The 21,112-nt window shown below is 38.4% G+C and overlaps 1 protein-coding gene across 1 annotated transcript in view; it reads left to right on the top strand.

Moving 5' to 3' along the window:
• Positions 1-20,480, top strand: part of LOC130923705 (polycomb group RING finger protein 3) — a 60,576-nt gene extending 40,096 nt beyond the window's left edge. Inside the window, exons 4-10 of the mRNA XM_057849620.1 lie at positions 3,166-3,262; positions 5,051-5,106; positions 5,200-5,307; positions 12,605-12,690; positions 16,518-16,655; positions 20,233-20,313; positions 20,398-20,480. Coding sequence (XP_057705603.1) covers positions 3,166-3,262; positions 5,051-5,106; positions 5,200-5,307; positions 12,605-12,690; positions 16,518-16,655; positions 20,233-20,313; positions 20,398-20,445 — 614 coding nt within the window. The 3' untranslated portion in view covers positions 20,446-20,480. The remainder of the gene's footprint in view (positions 1-3,165; positions 3,263-5,050; positions 5,107-5,199; positions 5,308-12,604; positions 12,691-16,517; positions 16,656-20,232; positions 20,314-20,397) is intronic.
• The last annotated feature ends 632 nt before the right edge of the window (positions 20,481-21,112 follow it).

The following is a 21,112-nucleotide window of genomic DNA, read 5'->3' as shown; positions in this document are numbered from 1 at the left end:
TTGTCCTCATACACAACAGTAGGCTGTATAGTGAAGAGGAGTCCTTTTCCCGTACACGTCACAGCGCCCTCCTCCTCAATGCAAGACCGAAGCCGGAAGGCACTCATTTTCATGGCGCGGGATTCAAAAAACTAAATAAATATAGCGATCGCTTCCACACACATCCAAGTGGTCCATATCATTCAGGAGCATAAAATACAGCGTGTATTATGAAATAAACATGCTTTTTCGTGTCACATGCACTTGAAAGAAATTCACCATGCTAAGGGCACAAATGTCCTATGTATATAGTATTGCTAAAAATGTACAGTTCGGCCAAAATTTGCCAAACCAAACCCATTTGTTTGTCATGGACAAATTTTCCCATTCAATTCCAATGGACCTATTCATCATTCATTTCGTGCATAAAAAATACAACTAAGTGTCCTGATATCAACAGGAAGTGACCTGGTAATGGCCCCAAATCAACAGGAAGTGACCCAGTATGAATAGTAAGTGACCCTGGGTTGCCTCAAAATCTACAGGATGTGACCCTAGAATTCCTCAAAATAAACAAAAAGTGACCCTAGAAGGCTTCAAAATCAACAGGTATTGTCCCTGGAATGCCTCAAAATTAACAGGCAGTGACCCTGGAAAGCTTCAAAATTAACAGGCAGTGACCCTGGAATGCTTTAAAGTCAACAGAAGTGCACCGGTATGAATAGGAAGTGACCCTGGAATGCCTCAAAATTAACAGGAAGTGATGCTGTAATATCTTAAAATCGACAGGAAGTGACCATAAAATGCCTCAAAATCAACAGGAAATTACCCGGTATGAATAAGAAGTGACCCTGAAATGCCTCTAAATCAACAGGAAGTGACCCTGGAATGCATCAAATTCAACAGGAAGTACCTTGGCATGTCTCAAAGTAAACAGGAAGTGACCCTGGAATGCCTCAAAATCAACAGGAAGTGACCCGGAATGAATAGGAAGTGACTCTGGAATGCCTCAAAATCAACAGGAAGTGACCCCGAATGAATAGGAAGTGACCCTGGAATGTCTCAAAATCAACAAAAATTGACCCTGAAATTTCCCATTTCAATTGGAAGTGACCCTGGTATGCTTCAAAATCACCAGGAAGTGACCGTGGAATATCTCAAAATCAATAAGAAGTGACACTGGAATATCTCAGAATCAATAAGAAGTGACCCTGGAATATCTCAAAATCAATAAGAAGTGACCCTGGAATGTCTCAAAATCAACAAAAATTGACCCTGAAATTTCCCATTTCAATTGGAAGTGACCCTGGTATGCTTCAAAATCACCAGGAAGTGACCGTGGAATATCTCAAAATCAATAAGAAGTGACCCTGGAATATCTCAAAATCAACAGGAAATGACCCTGGAATGTCTTAAAATCAACAGGAAGTGACCCGAAAATGCCTCAAAATCAACAGAAATGACCCGTTATGAGTAGGAAGTGACCCTGACATGCCTCAAAATTAACAGGAAGTGACACTGTAATATCTCTAAATCCACAGGAAGTGACCCTGGAATGCCTCAAAATCCACAGGAAGTGACGCTGGAATGTCCAAAAATCAACAGGAAGTGATGCTGGAATGTCCCAAAATCAACAGGAGGTGACCATTAATTGTCAAAAATTTAACTGGAAGTGACCCTGGAATGTCTCAAAAACAACAGGAAGTGACCCTAGAATGCTTCAAAAATCAACAGAAATGACCTGGTATGAGTAGGAAGGGACCCTGAAATGCCTTAACACAAGAAGTCCCAGAGAATTCTGGTACTCCTACTAGTCCCAAACAATGGCCAATATGGCCTCTCCCCCGGAAAACCCAGAGCTGGCAAAAATGACCGAAGTGCTTTTGAATTGGCAAGTCGTTGTCGGGCAGACCACAGCCGTTCATATGGAAATGCAACCGCTAGACATACATTAACTTCAGACACAATGACCACAATCCATACTCCATGTCCCTGATTCAGTCCTTCTAAACTATAGACACAGTTCCTGCTTTTCACTCAAATTGCAGTTCTAAAACGCTATTTTTCTTTCTTCAAAACAATGTACACATTTGGGCCATTCTTTCTGTCGTTATGTGTGGAGGATAGGACAAGTGAATTAAAAAATGTGTAAAAAGTGTCAAACTTCATGAATAAATGTAATTGAATAAATGTAGCATGACTCAAACTGACACAAACTATCACGAGTCACGGAGAAGAGGCCATATCAGCCACTGCTAGGGAATATTAGGAGTGTTTGTCTTAGGAAAGGCCAAGTTGGCCTCTGCTGGGTTTTCTATTGTTAAAATTAACAGGAAGTGACCCTGGAATGCCTTAAAATTAACAGGAAATGCACCTGGAATGCCTCGAAATCCACAGGAAGTGACGCTGGAATGTCTCAAAATCAATAGGAAGTGACCCGGAAATGTCTAAAAATTCAACAAGAAGTAACCTAAAATGCCCCAAAATCAACAGGAAATGACCCAATATGTACAGGGACTCAGGGAGTGAACCCGAAATGCCTCCAAATCCTCAGGAACTGACCCATATCGACAGGATGTCCGAGATGCCTCAAATTAAAAAGGAAGTGACCCTGAAAAGCCCCCAAATTAACAGGAAGTGACGCAGTATGAACAGGAAGTGACACGATATCTATGGGAAGTGACCCTAAAATGCTTTAAAATCAACAGGAAGTGAACAGTCTGTTTTGGTTTTTTTTTTTTCCCCCAGTTTTTTTTTGTCAGTTGTTGGTTTATGCGCATTACGTCTATCGCCCCATGGATTAGAAGAGGACCAACTAACATGGATCTTTTTTTTTTTTTTTTAAACTTCAACATATTTGCTGTCTGACTGCGTTCATCGAACCGTGATGACGTTCCATGACGGTACGGGAGAAATACAAATACAGTTACACTTTTAAATTTTAATACATACTGTACATATTAATGCTGAATGATATGGAAGGATTTCATGTTTGCCCTTGTACCCTTCAATTTTTCTGAAAGTGCCCATCACAGATTAAATGTTGGACACCTTGAGCTATAGAAAGCTGTCCTCAGGAATATGTCTTAAGTCAGTGACCTCGCATTTCAAATGTAGAACCCATGCAACGAATTTATTCTAAAAGCATGATGTAAAAGAATTGTTGATATTTTTGTCTGTATGCAGTCTGTCGAAGCTGCCTTGTGAAGTATCTAGAAGAGAACAACACATGTCCCACATGCAGAATTGTTATTCATCAGAGCCATCCACTGCAGTACATTGGGTGAGTGACGCACAGACAAAAATCAAATGTACACAATAGAAAATGTTTATAGCAAACTAATCTGGCAGTTCTAAAATATTGTAATTAAAAAAATCCACTGAGTTGTAAGGTGCCATCCTTTTTTTTTTTTTTTAACAAATGAAGTCTTAAATCACTGGTCAGTACCTAGTGAAATAGATCACTGTGATTCAGGTCTGATGATAATGTAAGATCGTGAGTAGTGACTGGATGCTGTCACAGGGTGCCGCCCTTCAAAAATATTGGTTTAAGCATTCATGTACTTTTGAACTGCGTTTCATTTGCCCTGAAGTGCCCTGCAAAGTGGGCTTGTATACTATCCATCCATCCATCCATCCATCCATCCATCCATATATATATAAATTCATCCATCCATCCGTCCGTTTATATATAAATTCATCCATCCATCCGTCCGTTTATATATAAATTCATCCATCCATCCGTCCGTTTATATATAAATTCATCCATCCATCCATCCATCCGTTTATGTATAAATTCATCCATCCATCCATCCGTTTATGTATAAACCCATCCATCCATCCATCCATCCATCCATCCATCCATCCATCCATCCATCCATCCATCCATCCATCCATCCGCTTATATATAAACTCATCCATCCATCCGCTTATATATAAACTCATCCATCCATCCGCTTATATATAAACTCATCCATCCATCCGTTTATGTATAAACTCATCCATCCATCCATCCATCCATCCATCCATCCATCCATCCATCCATCCATCCATCCATCCATCCATCCATCCATCCATCCATCCATCCATCCGTTTATGTATAAATTCATCCATCCATCCGTTTATGTATAAATCCATCCATCCATCCGTTTATGTATCCATCCATCCATCCATCCATCCATCCATCCATCCATCCATCCATCCATCCATCCATCCATCCATCCATCCATCCATCCATCCATCCATCCATCCATCCATCCATCCATCCATCCATCCATCCATCCATCCATCCATCCATCCATCCATCCATCCATCCATCCATCCGTTTATGTATAAATTCATCCATCCATCCATCCATCCATCCGTTTATGTATAAATTCATCCATCCATCCATCCATCCGTTTATGTATAAATTCATCCATCCATCCATCCATCCGTTTATGTATAAACCCATCCATCCATATATATATATGCACTCCATATGCTTATGGCGGAAAACACTCAGGTGACTTGAAGTTCCACTCTGAGACCCCCAATTCTGCCACTCCCATCCATCCATCCATCCATCCATCCATCCATCCATCCATCCATCCATCCATACATCCATACATATGCTTATATATACATTCCATCCATCCATCCATCCATCCATCCATCCATCCATCCATCCATCCATACATACATACATACATCCATACATACATACATACATATGCTTATATATACATTCCATTCATCTGTCCGTCCGTCCATATACTTATATATATATACTTTATATACTTACAGTGGGGAGAACAAGTATTTGATACACTGCCAATGGGAAAACTCATTGGCAGTTTATCAAATATTTGTTCTCCCCACTGTATATGTACTATGTACAAACCTGCATTTTTTTTTGCTGCAATCCTAAACGTTAGACACAAAATTGAAATGGAGCTCTCGTCGTGGAAATTATTGAACATTTCAACTTGACAACGGTGTGAATTGGTCAAAGTAAAATATGAATATTATACATGGGGAGTATTAGCTATATTGCTACAGTACAAATTCAATATTTTTTTCTTCTTGGCAGCCATGACAGAACAATGCAAGATATTGTTTATAAGTTGGTACCTGGTCTTCAAGAGGGTATGTATGGTTTTTTTTAAATAATATAATACATAGTATATAGATTCACAGATGCATGGATGAAGATCATGTTTTCTCTTGTCGATCCTCAAGCGGAGATAAAGAAGCAGCGAGACTTCTACCAGAAGTTGGGCATGGAGGTGCCTGGTGACATTAAAGGAGAGCTGTGCAACATGAAGACGCATCTGGATCAGCGAAACGGTACAGACCGACATTTATATACATCATACTATGAATTTAAAGCCCCCTTTGTCACAGTTTGGTTCTTTATCCCATTTGGAATGTTTCAAATCGTCAGCCCGCCAAGAATCGCTATATCATTTTAAAAAGATGTCGCTATTTGATAAATGAATCCTACCAAAATTTTCCACTAGAATATTGTCTGTGTTAACTTATTAGCTGACGTTCCCTTCCCAGTCAAAATGCATTGGACAGCTAGTCCAACAGTGAGAATCGGTCAAAGCTCGTGGACTGTCCGGCGCGTCGAAAAAGTGGATGGGAAAAAAAATCTGAAAATTATATGTTGGGAATAGAACCGCATAATAGTATCTTCCCAAGAATTTCATCTTAATTACTCAAGTTCTAGATACATGGTGCACCGTAAATTGTGAACCCGTCTTTGCATGTGAGCGGAAAGAAATTGATTGACTCTTAATGCATGATGAAAATAATTTTGGAAAAGTGTCACGACACACTGCAGATGTTTTCACAATAACCGTAAGATCACAGCCGCATATTAATCGCTACAATTGAGATTTGGTTTTTTATTTTTTTGCCTAACTCATGCAGCGGTGGCTTTGCTTCTTTTGAGGGCGGTCACGCTTGCGGTGCCTAATCGCTCACTTAATCCCTCGCTGTGGTTCTGCTAATTAAGGCGTGTGGGGCAGAGGGGTGGCAATCTTTAGCAGCATTTCAAAAACACACACACACCACAACTCGGTGGAGAACGATAATTTATTTTTAGTTTCGCTTTCTTTAGAACGAGTAAAGTGGCATCTCGCAGTCACGACGAGAATCTACAGCTCGATTCCTGCAATGAGAACATTTACATAAGTGCACGGAAATCCCTCGTGGATTTTATTTACCGCTGCTGCGGCAGAAAGATACACATCTATTTGCATTTCTGATCAATAAAGTGTTTTTTTATGGCTGTGATTTAATGCAAATGGACTATAAACAACCTTTGACACTTTCAGCACAACAAACAAATTGCAATTTTGTCTGTAGTGTAGCAGGATCAGATATGAGAACAAAGTAAAGGTGATCTGAATTTATCTTGGCATTAATAAATCTGTCACTTCCTGTTTCCTGATGACAAAATAAGAGCTTCCGGCTCTCATTGCAGACTGTCTTGTTTTTATTTTTTTTAAACTAGGGTTGTGACAATTAGTGACGTCCCGATCTGATATTGCTTTTTGGGCTTTGTGCCGCTTTCCCCTCTAGCTAGCGTTCGCCATTCTCAACTTTTCACGCATATTTATATATTTTTTAACTCGCCTTTAATCGTCGCCGGGATGTTGTGCTCGTCGACGCATTTACGTCATTGAGTCAATGAGACGTAACAACAATAACCAAATGAGTCCATTATAACAATGAGAGGTAACAATGTTTTGTCCCCATTAGAGGGCCCTCATGCTTTTTGGCGGGTGATTTTTCATAGTGTTGTTCAGGTCTGAATGTGATCAATTTTGTGCAGCAGGGCCAAGGACGAAAAGTAATATTTGATATGTGGCAAAATGTATTTTGGCATGTGGCATTTTATGGCCATGTGGCAAAATGTATTTTGGCATGTGGCATTTTTTTCGCCATGTGGCAAAATGTATTTTGGCATGTGGCATTTTTTGGCTATGTGGCAAAATGTATTTTGGCATGTGGCATTTTTTTTTTTTGCCATGTGACAAAATGTATTTTGGCATGTGGCATTTTTTTGGTATGTGGCAAAATAGATTTTGGCATGTGGCATTTTTTTTGCCATGTTGCATTTTTTGGGGTGTATGTGGCAAAGTGGATTTAGGCATGTGGCATTTTTTTTTTGGTATATGGCATTTTTGCAGGCCATGCACGTCTATGCCGTTGACGGCTGTGCATGTCCAAATTTTCCGTTTATTTTCAATGGCAGAAAACCCTGTGTGGATGTGATTTTTGACCATACACTTTACATTACAGTACTTTGATATTCAACTGGCACCCAAGTCAGGCTATGCCATTGACGGCTATAAACGTCTAAATTCTCCATTCATTTTGAATGGCAGAAAAACTTGTGGTTGTGATTTTTGACCATACACTTTGCATTACATCACATTGACATTCAACTGGCATAGCCATCAATGGCATGGATGTGAATGGCCTGCAAAAATGCCATGTACAAAAAAAAAAAATGCCACATACCAAAAATTCAATGCCACATACCAAAATCCATTTTGCTATATATATTTTAAAAAATGCCACATGTCCCAAAAAATGCAACAAATCCAAAATACAGTTTGCTCCATACAAAAAAAATGCCACATGGTAAAAAAGTGCCACATGCCAAAATCCATTTTGCCACATACCCCCCCCCCAAAAAAAGTGCCACATGGCAAAAAAAATGCCACATGCCAAAATACATTTTGCCACATGGAAAATTAATTTTGCCACATCAAAAAAAAAATGCCACATGGTAAGAAAAATGCCACATGCCACAATTAATTTTGCCACATACCAAAACAAATACCACATGACGAAAAAAGTGCCACATGCCAAAATCCATTTTGCCACATGGCAAAAAAAAGGCCACATGGCGAAAAAAGTGCCACATGCCAAAATCCATTTTGCCACATGGCAAAAAAAAATGCCACATGGCAAAAAAAGTGCCACATGCCAAAATCCATTTTGGCACATACCAAAAAATGCCACATGGCGAAAAAAAATGCCACATGCCAAAATACATTTTTACACATACAATAAATGCTACATGGCAAAAAAAAAAAATGCCACATGGAAAAATCTATTTTGCCACATACCAAAAAAAAAAAGCCACATGGCAAAAAAAGGGCCACATGCCAAAATCCATTTTGCCACATACCAAAAAAATGCCACATGACAAAGTTCCACATTCCAAAATCCATTTTGCCACATACCAAAAAAATGCCACATCCCTGAATACATTTTGCCGCATGCCCAAAAAAATTCCACATGGCAAAATCAATTTTGCCACATACCAAATACCACTTTTCGTTCTCGCTGTCTCTCATTTTCTGTCATCTTTTTGGTTTGGCCTAATATGATCATGTAATAGGCCATAGTACGGTATAATAATACTTCATATAGATGAAGTTGTGCTGAGAAAGAAAATATACCAGTATTTTAAAAAATGACATTGTAAGCAGTTACTCACAATGTTACTCGCTACTTGCGTATTCTTTTCAACAAATACTTTTTTACTTGAGTATATTTTTGGATGACTACTTTTACTTGATTGATATTATTTAGAAATGACGTTACTCTTACTTGAGTAAACTTTTTGGCTAATCTACCCACCTCTGAAAAGGGTTAACACAAAGTGAGATTTCTCACTTGTTATTTTCTCCACTTTACCGGAAGATATGGACGCCCAGTTTGTTCAAACCAAAATTAGGGTGTTTAGGCCTCGTTTTATCGCTTTGCTAAAAGCTGTCGATACTCTCGGTTGACTAAAACAGTTCGGTCTGCTCTGGGTTTTCACCACTTTACGAGACGTTGTCGAGTCACGGTTCACTGGTGCAAAATAAGGGTGCTATGTGACTGGGTTTATGTTCAAGTATTTAGAAACGGGTTTTCCAGCTTTACTGGTCTTTGTTTCCTCGTCTTCAGTCTGAATGTCACATGCGGGGAAAAAACGATGCTCCTCATTAGCTTCTATTTGAGGATAGCCCAGCAAAGGGGACGGTCGCTAAAGCAGAGATCACACCAGGCTAACTGCAGGCGACAGCCCAGCAGAGCAGCACGGCACTTAATTAAAGACCCCACCAGCACGCTGTTACCCACCACCACAAGCCCTCAGAAGAAGTACAGAAACTTCCTCTGGGCTTCCACAAGAGCAGCTGTTGAAAAGGAATCTAATTCAACTATTGCTCACTGAGCAGTGCTACATAAGTCCTCTGAGAGTCACTTTGTGGAAACTGGAAAAACAGAAGAGTAGTCACATGAATGAGCTGCAGCAGAACGTTTGTAATGAACAATCCCACTTTGAACACTGCCGTCTGCTTTGACAGAGGTTGCCAGGACTCGCTACATGAGAACAAAAGCTGGTCTTTTCTTATTTTCAAGCTTTCCCAGAGAAATTATGATAATTTTACTTGACATGCCTGTTAGCTTTCAGTGGGACCACATCCTTTCCTTGCTGTGTAAGCTAGCCGATCACGTCATTTTTTGCTGTTAATGGCAGCCAATGAGTTTAAAAAAATAAAATTTGTTGTTGATTTTAATCCGTTAGTACGACCCTCTGAATAGGGTTCGAATGTCACAGCATGCAATAACCTAATGAGTACTATAAAGAAAATGTTCTTTTGCATCAATTTGTAAATAATAGACAACAATATAAGCATGGCTCCATCTTAATAGTATTCATCTTAAAGGGTACCACGGGTGGAAAGACGTAATTTTGGCATGTGGCATTTTTTTTGGTATGTTGCAAAATGTATTTTGCCATGTGGCATTTTTTTTGGACTGTGACAAAATGGAATTTAGTATTTGGCTTTTTTTTTTGGTATGTGGCAAAATTGATTTTCCCATGTGGCATTTTTTTTTTCAATGTGGCATTTTTCTTTCAATGTGGCATAATGGATTTTGGTATGTGACAATTTTTTTGGTATGTGGAAAAATGGATTTTGGCATGTGGCATTTTTTTGGGTACGTGGCATTTATTTATTTATTTATTTTTTTCGGTATGTGGCAAAATTGATTTTCCCATGTGGCATTTTTTTTTCAATGTGGCATTTTTTGGGGTATGTGGCAAAATGTATTTTGCTATGTGGCATTTTTTTTTTGTATGTGGCAAAATATATTTTGGCATGTGGAATTTTTTTGGTATGTGGCAACATTGATTTTGCCTTGTGGCATTTTTTTCAAAGTGTTTTTTTTTGTATGTGGGAAAATTGATTTTGGCATGTGGCATATTTTTTTTCTGTACATGGCATTTTTTTGGTATGTGGCAAAATTGATTTTGGCATGTGGCATATTTTTTTGTACATGCCATTTTTTTGGGTATGTGGCAAAATGGATTTTGGTATGGGGCATTTTTTTGGTATGTGGCAAAATGGAATTTAGTATGTGGCTTTTTTTTTGGTATGTGGCAAAATTGATTTTCCCATGTGGCAATTTTTTTTTTTCAATGTGGCATTTTTCTTTCAATGTGGCAAAATGGATTTTGGTATGTGGCAATTTTTTTTGTATGTGGCAAAATTGATTTTCCCATGTGGCATTTTTTTTCAATGTGGCATTTTTTTGGGTATGTGGCAAAATGTATTTTCTATGTGGCATTTTTTTTTTTGGTATGTGGCAAAATGTATTTTGGCATGTGGCATTTTTTTGGTATGTGTCAACATTGATTTTGCCTTGTGGCATTTTTTTCAAAGTGTTTTTTTTTTGTATGTGGCAAAATTGATTTTGGCATGTGGCATATTTTTTTCTGTACATGGCATTTTTTTGGTATGTGGGAAAATTGATTTTGCCATGTGGCAAAATTGATTTTGGCATGTGGCATATTTTTTTGTACATGGCATTTTTTTGGGTATGTGGCAAAATGAATTTTGGTATGTGGCATTTTTTTGGTATGTGGCAAAATGGATTTTGGCATGTGGCACTTTTTTGGGGTATGTTGCAAAATTGATTTTTCCATGTGGCATTTTTTGGGGGAGTAAGTGGCTAAATGGATTTTGGCTTGTGGCATTTTTATTTTTGGTATGTGTCATTTTTTTATATGTGGCAAAATGGATTTTTCCATGTGGCATTTTTTTTTGGCACGTGGCAAAATGTATTTTGGCGTGTGGCATTTTTTGGGCACGTGGCATTTTTTTTGTGTGTGTATTTGGCAAAATGGATTTTGGTATGTGGCATTTTTAGGTATGTGGCAAAATGAATTTTGGTATGTGGCATAGCCTTATTTGGGTGCCAGTTGAATGTCAATGAGCTGTAATGGTAAGTGTAAGGTCAAAAATAAAAACCAAACGTTTTTCTGCGCTATTCAAAATGAATGGTAAATTTGGATGTTCATAGCCGTCAATGGCATAGCCTGACTTGGGTGCCAGTTGCATGTCAATACGCTGCAAAGATAAGTGTATGGTCAAAAATTGCACCCACACCGTTTTCCTGCCATTTAAAATGAATGGCGACAAAAATGCCACATCGTAAAATTGATTTTGCCACATAACAAATACCACTTTTTGTTCTCGGCCCTGCTGAAAAATTATCGGCGGAGCACTAGTTGAAACCAATGCTGTACTAAATAACACTTTTATATAGCAATATTGTTTGTTCAAATTGAGAGAAAAGAGACATTTCATTCCCATGCAAAAATATCTGATCGTTATATCCGTAGTATAAACTTCAGCTCAGCTCTGTTCTGATTAAGGCAATCGACGCATGACCTGGTGCCGCCGCTTAAAATCGGGGCCTGAGAGGTCGCGTGAAGGTGATTTCGCCACTGAAACAACGACAACAAGAGCGGGAGCCTCTTGATTCGCAATCACGCAGGTTGACTCTAGAGGCGGTCGCCGTGGAGACTGCACACATACACACAGTTAGGGCAATTCTCTCTGGGATCGGCGACAGTTTTCCCCCAAATGGAAAATGGCCCCTAGATTGGTAAATGCGATCTCATCTACTCACATGAAAACACACAGTCTCTCTCGCACACGTCGCTATTATTTTGACTGAATTGAAAGCGAACGCAAAGGAATTCTTTGTGTATTCGAGGTCGGGTGGAAGAAATACGCCTCAAATCCATTGGTGAAAAGCGGGTCTCATATCTAAACATTCGAAACAACAAAGAAATGTCTCACTTGTGAGCCACTGTTCTGTTGTCATAGTTTTTTTTTATTACATACAGTAAAAACTATAAAGGCGAGACAACCTATACAAACAGATTTCCCAATGGACTGTCTAATGTATTTGTTTTGGTACATTACACAAGATGCTCTACCTTAGTGTAGCGCAGAACTAAGTGAAATTGGCTCAGGGGTAAATTATTATTTTTATTTCACATGACTTGAGCACATTTTCAGACAAGGCTCCCAGACACTTCTTTGTTTATCTACTCATTATTAGCATGTCTAGCAAATATGTTGTTGCTAAAAAGAAGCTAGCTTCGGTAACTTTTCAAATTTGCTCCATGTCAATTTCGGATCATTTCCTGTTGATTTTTCGGGCAATTCCGGGCTGCTTACTGTTGGTTTTGAGGCATTTCGGACTTCAATGTTGTTCAATGTAAATCTGTAATTCTTTAATGGAAAATGATTCTTTTGCTTTTGTGTCTACACAGGAGACAGTAAACCTGAGGACACACCCAATAAGGAAGGAGAGGAGAAAGCAGAGGAGGACAACGACTATCACCGTAGCGATGAACAGGTACAGATTTAAAGTCTCACATAGGGCTGCAAGGATTAGTTAATTAACTTGAGTAATTCGATTAGAAAAAAGACTCAAATTACATTTTGGTGCTTCGAGTATTCGTTAAAAGTGGGGTTATAATGGTTTGTTTTGTAAGTGTTTGCATTTAGTTTTATTGATTTGGGTGAATGCCCTCTAGTGGCAACACTGAATATGACAAAACTCATTTCACTTGGCTGAATCCAGCTGCTCCCTTTTAAGACCAACATGAGTTTTTGTTTGAGCTAATGTTTTTTTAATGCATTTGTTATTTAGTTTATAGGTATATTTAGCCGTTTTTGTTGGAATATGTGTTTGAACCATTTGTTTAGACCATTAAAAATCATTAAAAAAAAGAATTTTATAGCATTTAAGCTAGCAGATTTTCTGCAATGTAAGTTAGCAATTGTTCTTTTGTTGTACTTAGATCCTCATTTATTCATTTTTTTTATGTTCCTCATCCGATTACTTGAACAAACTACCATAATTTTTGGACTATAAGGTGCGCCTGACTTTAAGCCGCACCCACCAAATTTGACACAAAAATTGCATTTGTTCACAGATAGGCTGCACTGGACTATAAGCCGCAGCACTCATCACTCTATTATGGAATATTCACACTAAAAGATAGTCACCGGTAACACTTTATTTGACAGCGGCACTGTAAGACTGTCATAAGACCAATTGAACCACCATGAAGCTTTGAACCAATGGGCTGAAAAGCTTCATTGCTTCGAGAAGCTTAATTTGCCCATCACTGCTCCACCTGCTGTCAATACTGTTGTCGTCCAACATGCCTCCTAGCATGCATTGCAGCACTACAGATGTAAATAACAATCAAAATTCATGTTCTATGCAAATTATTTCTTCAGTTACTGTTTCAGTTGTTTTATTTATTGCTAGATATGGTATTTGGTAACTCTTTATTTGAAAGTGGCACCTTAAAACTGTCATTAGACAATCATAATTATGACATGACACTGTTCTGACAAATAACGAATGCTTATACCAGATGTCATTTAGTGTTATCCGGTAAATTATCTCACTTTTGAATGGATGTAAAAGATCCGAGCTGAATATAAATGGAGATAGTGACATAGTTTGCCGGATGACACTTAATGACATCTGTCATAAGCATTCAGTAATGCTTGATAGTGTCATGTCATAATTATGACGGTCATAAGATTTATAAGACGTATTTGGTAACATTTTATTTGACAGTCGTGCCATAAGACTATCATAGTTATGACATGACACTGCCATGAGCATTAATGAATCCTTATGACAGATGTCATTTTGTGTCATCGGCAAATTATCTCACTTTTGAATAGATTTAAAATATCCGAGCTGGACATAAATGGAGTTAGTGACATAGTTTGCCGGATGACATTGACATCTGTCATAAGCATAAATTAATGCCCTTGATAGTGTAATAATTATGACGGTCTTATGACGCCGCTCTCAAATAAAGTGTTACCTAGTAACCCAAATAAATCGGCAAATAAGCCGCACTGGACGGAATTTACGGTAGTTCGTTCATCATAGGGGTGCACGATATCCATTTTTTGAAACCGATATCGATAACTTCCTGCTCCTCAAGGCCGATACCGATACGATAACCGATAATATATATTTAATTTGTAAATGTATATTCACCTGAGTTTTTGAACACCTGTAGGTCAAAAATACTAGTGGTGGATTCAGCATAGATTTGCCTTTGACCTAACCTGAATTTTCATGATGACATGAACGTTATTATAATGAACAAAACAAAGACAAGAGTTTTGACTTCAAATAAAGTGACTATATTCATTTTTTAAAATAAATATAATTTGAGTGAATCACAATCAGTCAGTGTCATTGACGATGTGTTCCCTTGAACAATGAGCACTCAACTAAAACAAACATAAACCCACAGGTTTCTGGTTTGTCAGCAGATAAAACATTTGGCGCAACAGGAGAGGAGACTTTTGTCGTCTCGGCCCATGAAACAACTTTCTTAAGGCAATGATAGGACAGCAAGCTTATCAATAACCAAAAGGCCTCTCAACAAGTTGAAAACGTAACACTGTAAAATGCAAACATTTGCCAATTGCCATAGTAAGGTTTATTACTCAGTGATGGAAAAATACAGCCTCTAGAACACAAAAAAAAACTTTGCATACTGGCAAAACAGGAGTGGAAACAAACGCACACATCCCAATTCACCAACACCATGCCAACAATAATATTAATAGGCCCGATAATACAGTGGGGCAAATAAATATTTAGTCAACCACTAATTGTGTGGTGTCTCCCACTTGAAAATATTAGAGAGGCCTGTAATTGTCAACATGGGTAAACCTCAACCATGAGAGACAGAATGTGGAAAAAAAAATACAGAAAATCCCATTCTTTGATTTTTAAAGAATTGTGTATTTCCAAATTAGAGTGGAAAATAAGTATTTGGTCACCTACAAACAAGTAAGATTTTAGGCTGTCAAAAAGGTCTAACTTCTTCTAACGAGGCTTCACTCGTTACATGTATTAATGGCACCTGTTTTAACTCATTATCGGTATAAAAGACACCTGTCCACAAACTTAGTCAGTCACACTCCAAACTCCACTATGGCCAAGACCAAAGAGCTGTCGAAGGACACCAGAGACAAAAATGTAGAGGCTGGGAAGACTGAATCTGCAATAGGTAAAACGCTTTGTGTAAAGAAACCAACTGTGGGAGCAATTATTAGAAAATGGAAGACATACAAGACCACTGATAATCTCCCTCCATCTGGAGCTCCATGCAAGATCTCACCCTGTGGCGTCAAAATGATAACAAGAACGGTGAGCAAAAATCCCAGAACCACACGGGGGGGACCTAGTGAATGACCTACAGAGAGCTGGGACCACAGTAACAAAGGCTACTATCAGTAACACAATGCGCCACCAGGCACTCAAATCCTGCACTGCCAGACGTGTCCCCCTGCTGAAGAAAGTACACGTCCAAGCGGTTCGCTACAGAGCATTTGGATGATCCAGAAGAGAGTGGGAGAATGTGTTATGGTCAGATGAAACCAAAATAGAACTTTTGGGTAGAGAAACAGCTTCTCGTGTTTGGAAGAGAAAGAACACTGAATTGCATCCGAAGAACACCATACCCACTGTGAAGCATGGGGGTGGAAACATCATGCTTTGGGGCTGTTTTTCTGCAAAGGGACCAGGACGACTGATCCGTGTAAAGGAAAGAATGAATGGGGCCATGTATCGAGAAATTTTGAGTGAAAATCTCCTTCCGTCAGCAAGGTCATTGAAGATGAGACGTGGCTGGGTCTTTCAGCATGACAGTGATCCCAAACACACAGCCATTGCAACAAAGGAGTGGCTTCGTAAGAACCATTTCAAGGTTCTGGAGTGGTTTAGCCAGTCTCCAGATCTCAACCCCATAGAAAATCTGTGGAGGGAGTTGAAAGAATTGGAGAACTTGCACAATTAGTGGTTGACTAAATACTTCTTTGCCCCACTGTGTGTCAATTACTCTAATTTTCAGACTCTAAACTGTACCAAAGGGGGATTTGTTCATAAATTAGCCGCACTGAACTATAGGCAACAAGTTTCCACATTATATTATGGGATATTTACCACTGTTGCACTGTGGGCGATACGGTATCAGTACCGATACAGCACTAAAATGACGTCATTTGTTTTAGAGAATACAAAGAAATAATATGCCGATGCTGTGATCCAGTTTGCCAACAGTGTTTATCATGAAAAACTGTCAAAAGACAATGGTGTTAATGTACAATTTTTGTGACGGTGTGCCTTGGCAGGTAAGCATATGCCTGGAGTGCAACAGCAGCAAACTCCGAGGCCTGAAACGTAAGTGGATCCGCTGCTCGGCGCAGGCCACAGTCCTCCACCTCAAGAAGTTCATAGCCAAAAAGCTCAACCTGACCTCCTTTAATGAGGTAAGATCCCAGCTAGGCATGTGCCGGTATGAGATTTTGACTGTATTATATATTGTATATATAGGATTATTTGCACAAGATTCATGTTTTTTTGCACCATTTTGCAGCACTTTTCATTAAATCGACTTAAAAAATACATTTTATTAAATAAATATAAAATAAATAAAAGTTATGTTTAGAGATGATGCCGATCGATCGGTCCAATCACGTCATTTTCAAAGTATCGGAATCGGCAAAAAAAATTCGGACATGTGTTTTTTTGATATATATATTTTTTTAAATAAATCGTTTTCTAATTATATTTAACGTTACAGACATAATGTTACACTCATCCAGAGTCTTTAGTTTTGGCTTAAGATAGGGTTATCAAATTTATCCCGATAATGGCGGTAATTAATTTTAAAAAAATTGTATCACGTTAAAATATTTAACGCAATTAATGCATGAGCTGCACGACCCACTCACGCATTGTCGCGCTCAATCTGTAATGGCGCCGTTTTACCTATATAGAGAGCTAAAAGACAGCGTAAAATGAGTAGTGAATTTTGGAAGCCTTTGGAGCCTTTTTTTAATTGGCTAAAGCTTTACAATCCCTCTGCCTACGATTAGAGCTATCGTGGGAAGTAGGGATGTCCCGATCCAGGTTTTTGCACTTCCGATCCGATACCGATATTGTTTTGCACTTCCGATCTGATACCGATACTGGCCGATACCGATACCAGCCTCTCTGAGCATGTATTAAAGTTTTTTAGCCTCCTGCCTTAGTTGTCAGACTCATGTTGAAAAAGGTTTTAGTAGTCTTGATAACAACTTGCCAGCTGAATTAGGTGAGTTGGAATAACACATAATGGTTGGTAACAAGAAACTGACCTGTTTATTAAATGATAAACACAAAACATTATAAATAACAAACAGAAATAACATTCAGACAGTAAAACATGCTAATAATACTGTAAACTGTCTTATAAAAGCAAAACACACAAGCAACCTCAAACTGTTACCTATTACACACTCCCTTTGATTTGCTTGCCCAGCCCGAAAAAACCCAAAATTTTATGTTGTATTTGTAGGCACTAGCCCGAAAAAAACAAAATTTTATGCTTTACTCGTGAGGACTCAGGAGCGATGCGTGGTTACGTTTTGTGTGATCACGTTTGGTGACGCCAGTGTATAAATGCATAATGATAACAAATTATAGCCTGTCTTTTGTTACAAATTCTCCCAGTTAAACAAGACTGTAAGATGGATATTCAATAAACATTTATATATTTTATATTTGCATGTGTGTTCTAACAGGTGGATAGTGGATTTGACATTTATTTTAATCTCCTCGAGTTGGCAGAAAAAAAATGCAAGTTTTCTCAATGTTTAAATACTCTACATATTTTTATCATCATAAATGCATTTACACAGCGAAATAACACTGGAAAAGTACATACATACATACATACATCGTTTTAGTATAAATATATGAATATATATTTTTTGAAAAAAGTCTGCCCGATGCGTCTAAATCCCACTTTACTCACGAGAGATAATGGCTCGTCATCCAGAATGATTCCTTCGGCAATGACTCTTCCCTGGGCTTTGGGACTGTCAAGTGACAGTTTGTCACGCTTAGCAAAAGTTTCTGCCAGTGTTCGTTCCGTATGACCTTTCTTTCTGTCTTCGGTTTTCTCCTTATACTTCTCATATACTCCTTGTATTGTTTGTGGTGGTATTTCGATAAATGCTTGATTAGTTTGGTTGTATTAACACCACGCTTGACTTTATTGTGGCATATGTTGCACTCTGCCTCTTATTCTTTGTCGTCCTTTAAAGTGAAATAATCCCACACAGCTGACATTTTTACCGATAGTCTCTCAGTCAATCGGGAGACGGTAATGTAGTGTGTTGAAGGTGTGCGTAAAATGCGGACCGGATTTTAGGGAAACCGAAGCAAAAACTGGAATGGATTATTTATGTCGGTGCACTGGAAAACCCGGACCGGACTTCAAAAAAAAAAAACTGGATCGGAAGTCTGGATCGGAATTTTTCCGTGTCGGCCGATCCGATACCGATACGCATTTATTTGCCCATATCGGCGTCCGATCATATCGGATCGGGACATCTCTAGTGGGAAGCAATGTGGGGAAGCAAGGTAGTAATTGATCTTTTTCTTAACACCCTGTTATTTCCCAACGCAGAGAAGATATATCAATTGGTAGCACTGCGTATTGTCATGGGTATACTTCCCATCATGCATTTGGGCATGGCTACAGTATCATTTACTGAAAGATCAACAAATACACTATCTCAGCTTGGCTTCGCGAACGAAGATTTAGATGGCAATATTTAGTCACAATATACAAAGTCACATTTGTCCTTTAAGAAAAACAAGTCTTTCTATCCGTGGATCCCTCTCACAGAAAGAATGTTAATAATGTAAATGCCATCTTGAGGATTTATTGTCATAATGAACAAATACAGTACTTATGTACTGTATGTTGAATGTTTATATTCGTCTGAGTTTTATTCATTTTTTTTTTTTTTTAATGCATTGCCAAAATGTACTGTATATGATCGGGAAAAATTAGCGGGATTGATTGGAGTTGAATCGGGAGCAAAAAAAAAAAAAGCAATCGGATCGGGAAATATCGGGATCGGCAGATACTCAAACTGAAACGATCGAGATCGGCTCGGGAGCAAAAAAATATGATCGGAACAACCCTAATCATGACAGATGTCAGCTACTCTCAAGTATATGCAATATACATATAATATATAATAGTATTGCAATATTTTATTGCAATGTTTTTCCTTATTCAGATTTGTTTTAAGACTACAGTTACAGTTAGACTTCACTTTGTTGGTTAATGCAGTTATTACAATTTTGTTGTTTTATCACAATAGTTGGTTTATTTACATTTCAAAAACCAGAAGTAAAACGATCGGGATCGGATCGGGAGCAAAAAATGATCGGACTACCCTAATAATAACTCTTTTGGGTAAATGACTAATTTATTATGTACGTATTGATTGTAAGAACTCTAAAGTGTCAGTCAATTTCAACACACGCTAACTGGTCCCGTGAAAAATAACGAAAACCGGACATTTTCATGAATTTCAAAAACCCCACCGGACGACATGGACAAGATTTAAAAAGTGGACATGTCCGGGCAAAAGAGGACGTTTGGTCACCCAATGTTTTTGGATAGTATTTTTTTTATATAGAGGGTGTTTTAAGGTATTTAAAGGGTTAATTCCGATTTACACGGAAACCCGGGTTACATCACCAGCACAGGATAGGAACGCATTATTTTATATATATATGCGATTATTTGCACGGGATTCATGTATTTGCACCGTTTTGCTGCACTTTTGATTAAATTCATGTCGAAAAAAATAAATATTATTCAAGAAAATTGTTCTTATTCGTGATTACTGGGATCAATAACTGACGCATTGACCTGGGCGAGTGGTCTTGATTGTGGGACCAGTGAACTTCAAGAGCTTCCAGCCCAGATGGCCAGTGGCTAATTTCCCTTATTGTTTACTCCTGCACACCCCTAATATTTATGTTTTTGCTTGCTCACAGTTGGATATTTTATGCAATGAGGAAATACTAGGCAAGGACCACACGTTGAAATTTGTCGTTGTGACGAGATGGAGATTTAAGGTAACCAGATTAGCTTGTAATACTTTTTTATACTTAGTTGTTTTTTTCTGTCTAAAATGTAATTTTGTATTTTTTTCCCTCCAGAAATCTCCCCTCCTGCTCCATTACAGACCTAAGATGGATCTGCTGTAGCTCAAATGGACACACACAATACTTTTTTTTTTTTTTTTTTTTAAAAGGAAAAAAACAAACTTTTTTTTTCTTTGATTTTGTGGTTGTTGCCGTTCCTGTCCCGGCGTGCTGTTTTGAACCAACTTATGCAAAGACGATCAACCAGCAGCGAAGAAAACGCCACAACAACAAAATCACACTCAACACAAGAAGCCAGCAGCTCGGCGAGGTACCGCAACACTGGCCTTCGTTCTTCTTTTCCTTGTATTTTTTAATTTTCTGTACGCTACGTCCGAGATATGTGAAAAAGAAGAAAGAAAAAGATGAAAAAAAATGAGATAAAGCATATATTTATACTTTTGTACAGTTTAAGAAGAGACACAAACCTAAAAAAGACACTACACTGGTGCTCTGTTTACATGCAAACGAGATGTCGGGGGCGGGGGGAGTCACGTGACCATCTTTCAGCCAATCGCAGCGGAGGATGAAAAGTTTTTTTTTACCGGCTTTGTTTTTGGTGACAAGCATTTTGTACGCTTAAGCCCCGCCATGGAGTAAAAACGTCTCTGAATGTCTTTTTGGCCCCGCCCCTTTTCCCCTCATCTAATTTGCTCTTGATGATTGTCCATTGTGAATAGGCTTTGTGTAGTAATTTATGTTCTATATATTGTACATACAATGTGCTTAT

The sequence above is a fragment of the Corythoichthys intestinalis genome, chromosome 11, assembly GCF_030265065.1.
Source record: "Corythoichthys intestinalis isolate RoL2023-P3 chromosome 11, ASM3026506v1, whole genome shotgun sequence".
Taxonomy (NCBI): domain Eukaryota; kingdom Metazoa; phylum Chordata; class Actinopteri; order Syngnathiformes; family Syngnathidae; genus Corythoichthys; species Corythoichthys intestinalis.
The sequence above is the reverse complement of the archived record's forward strand: the minus strand, read 5'-3'. Positions and strand labels throughout refer to the sequence as shown.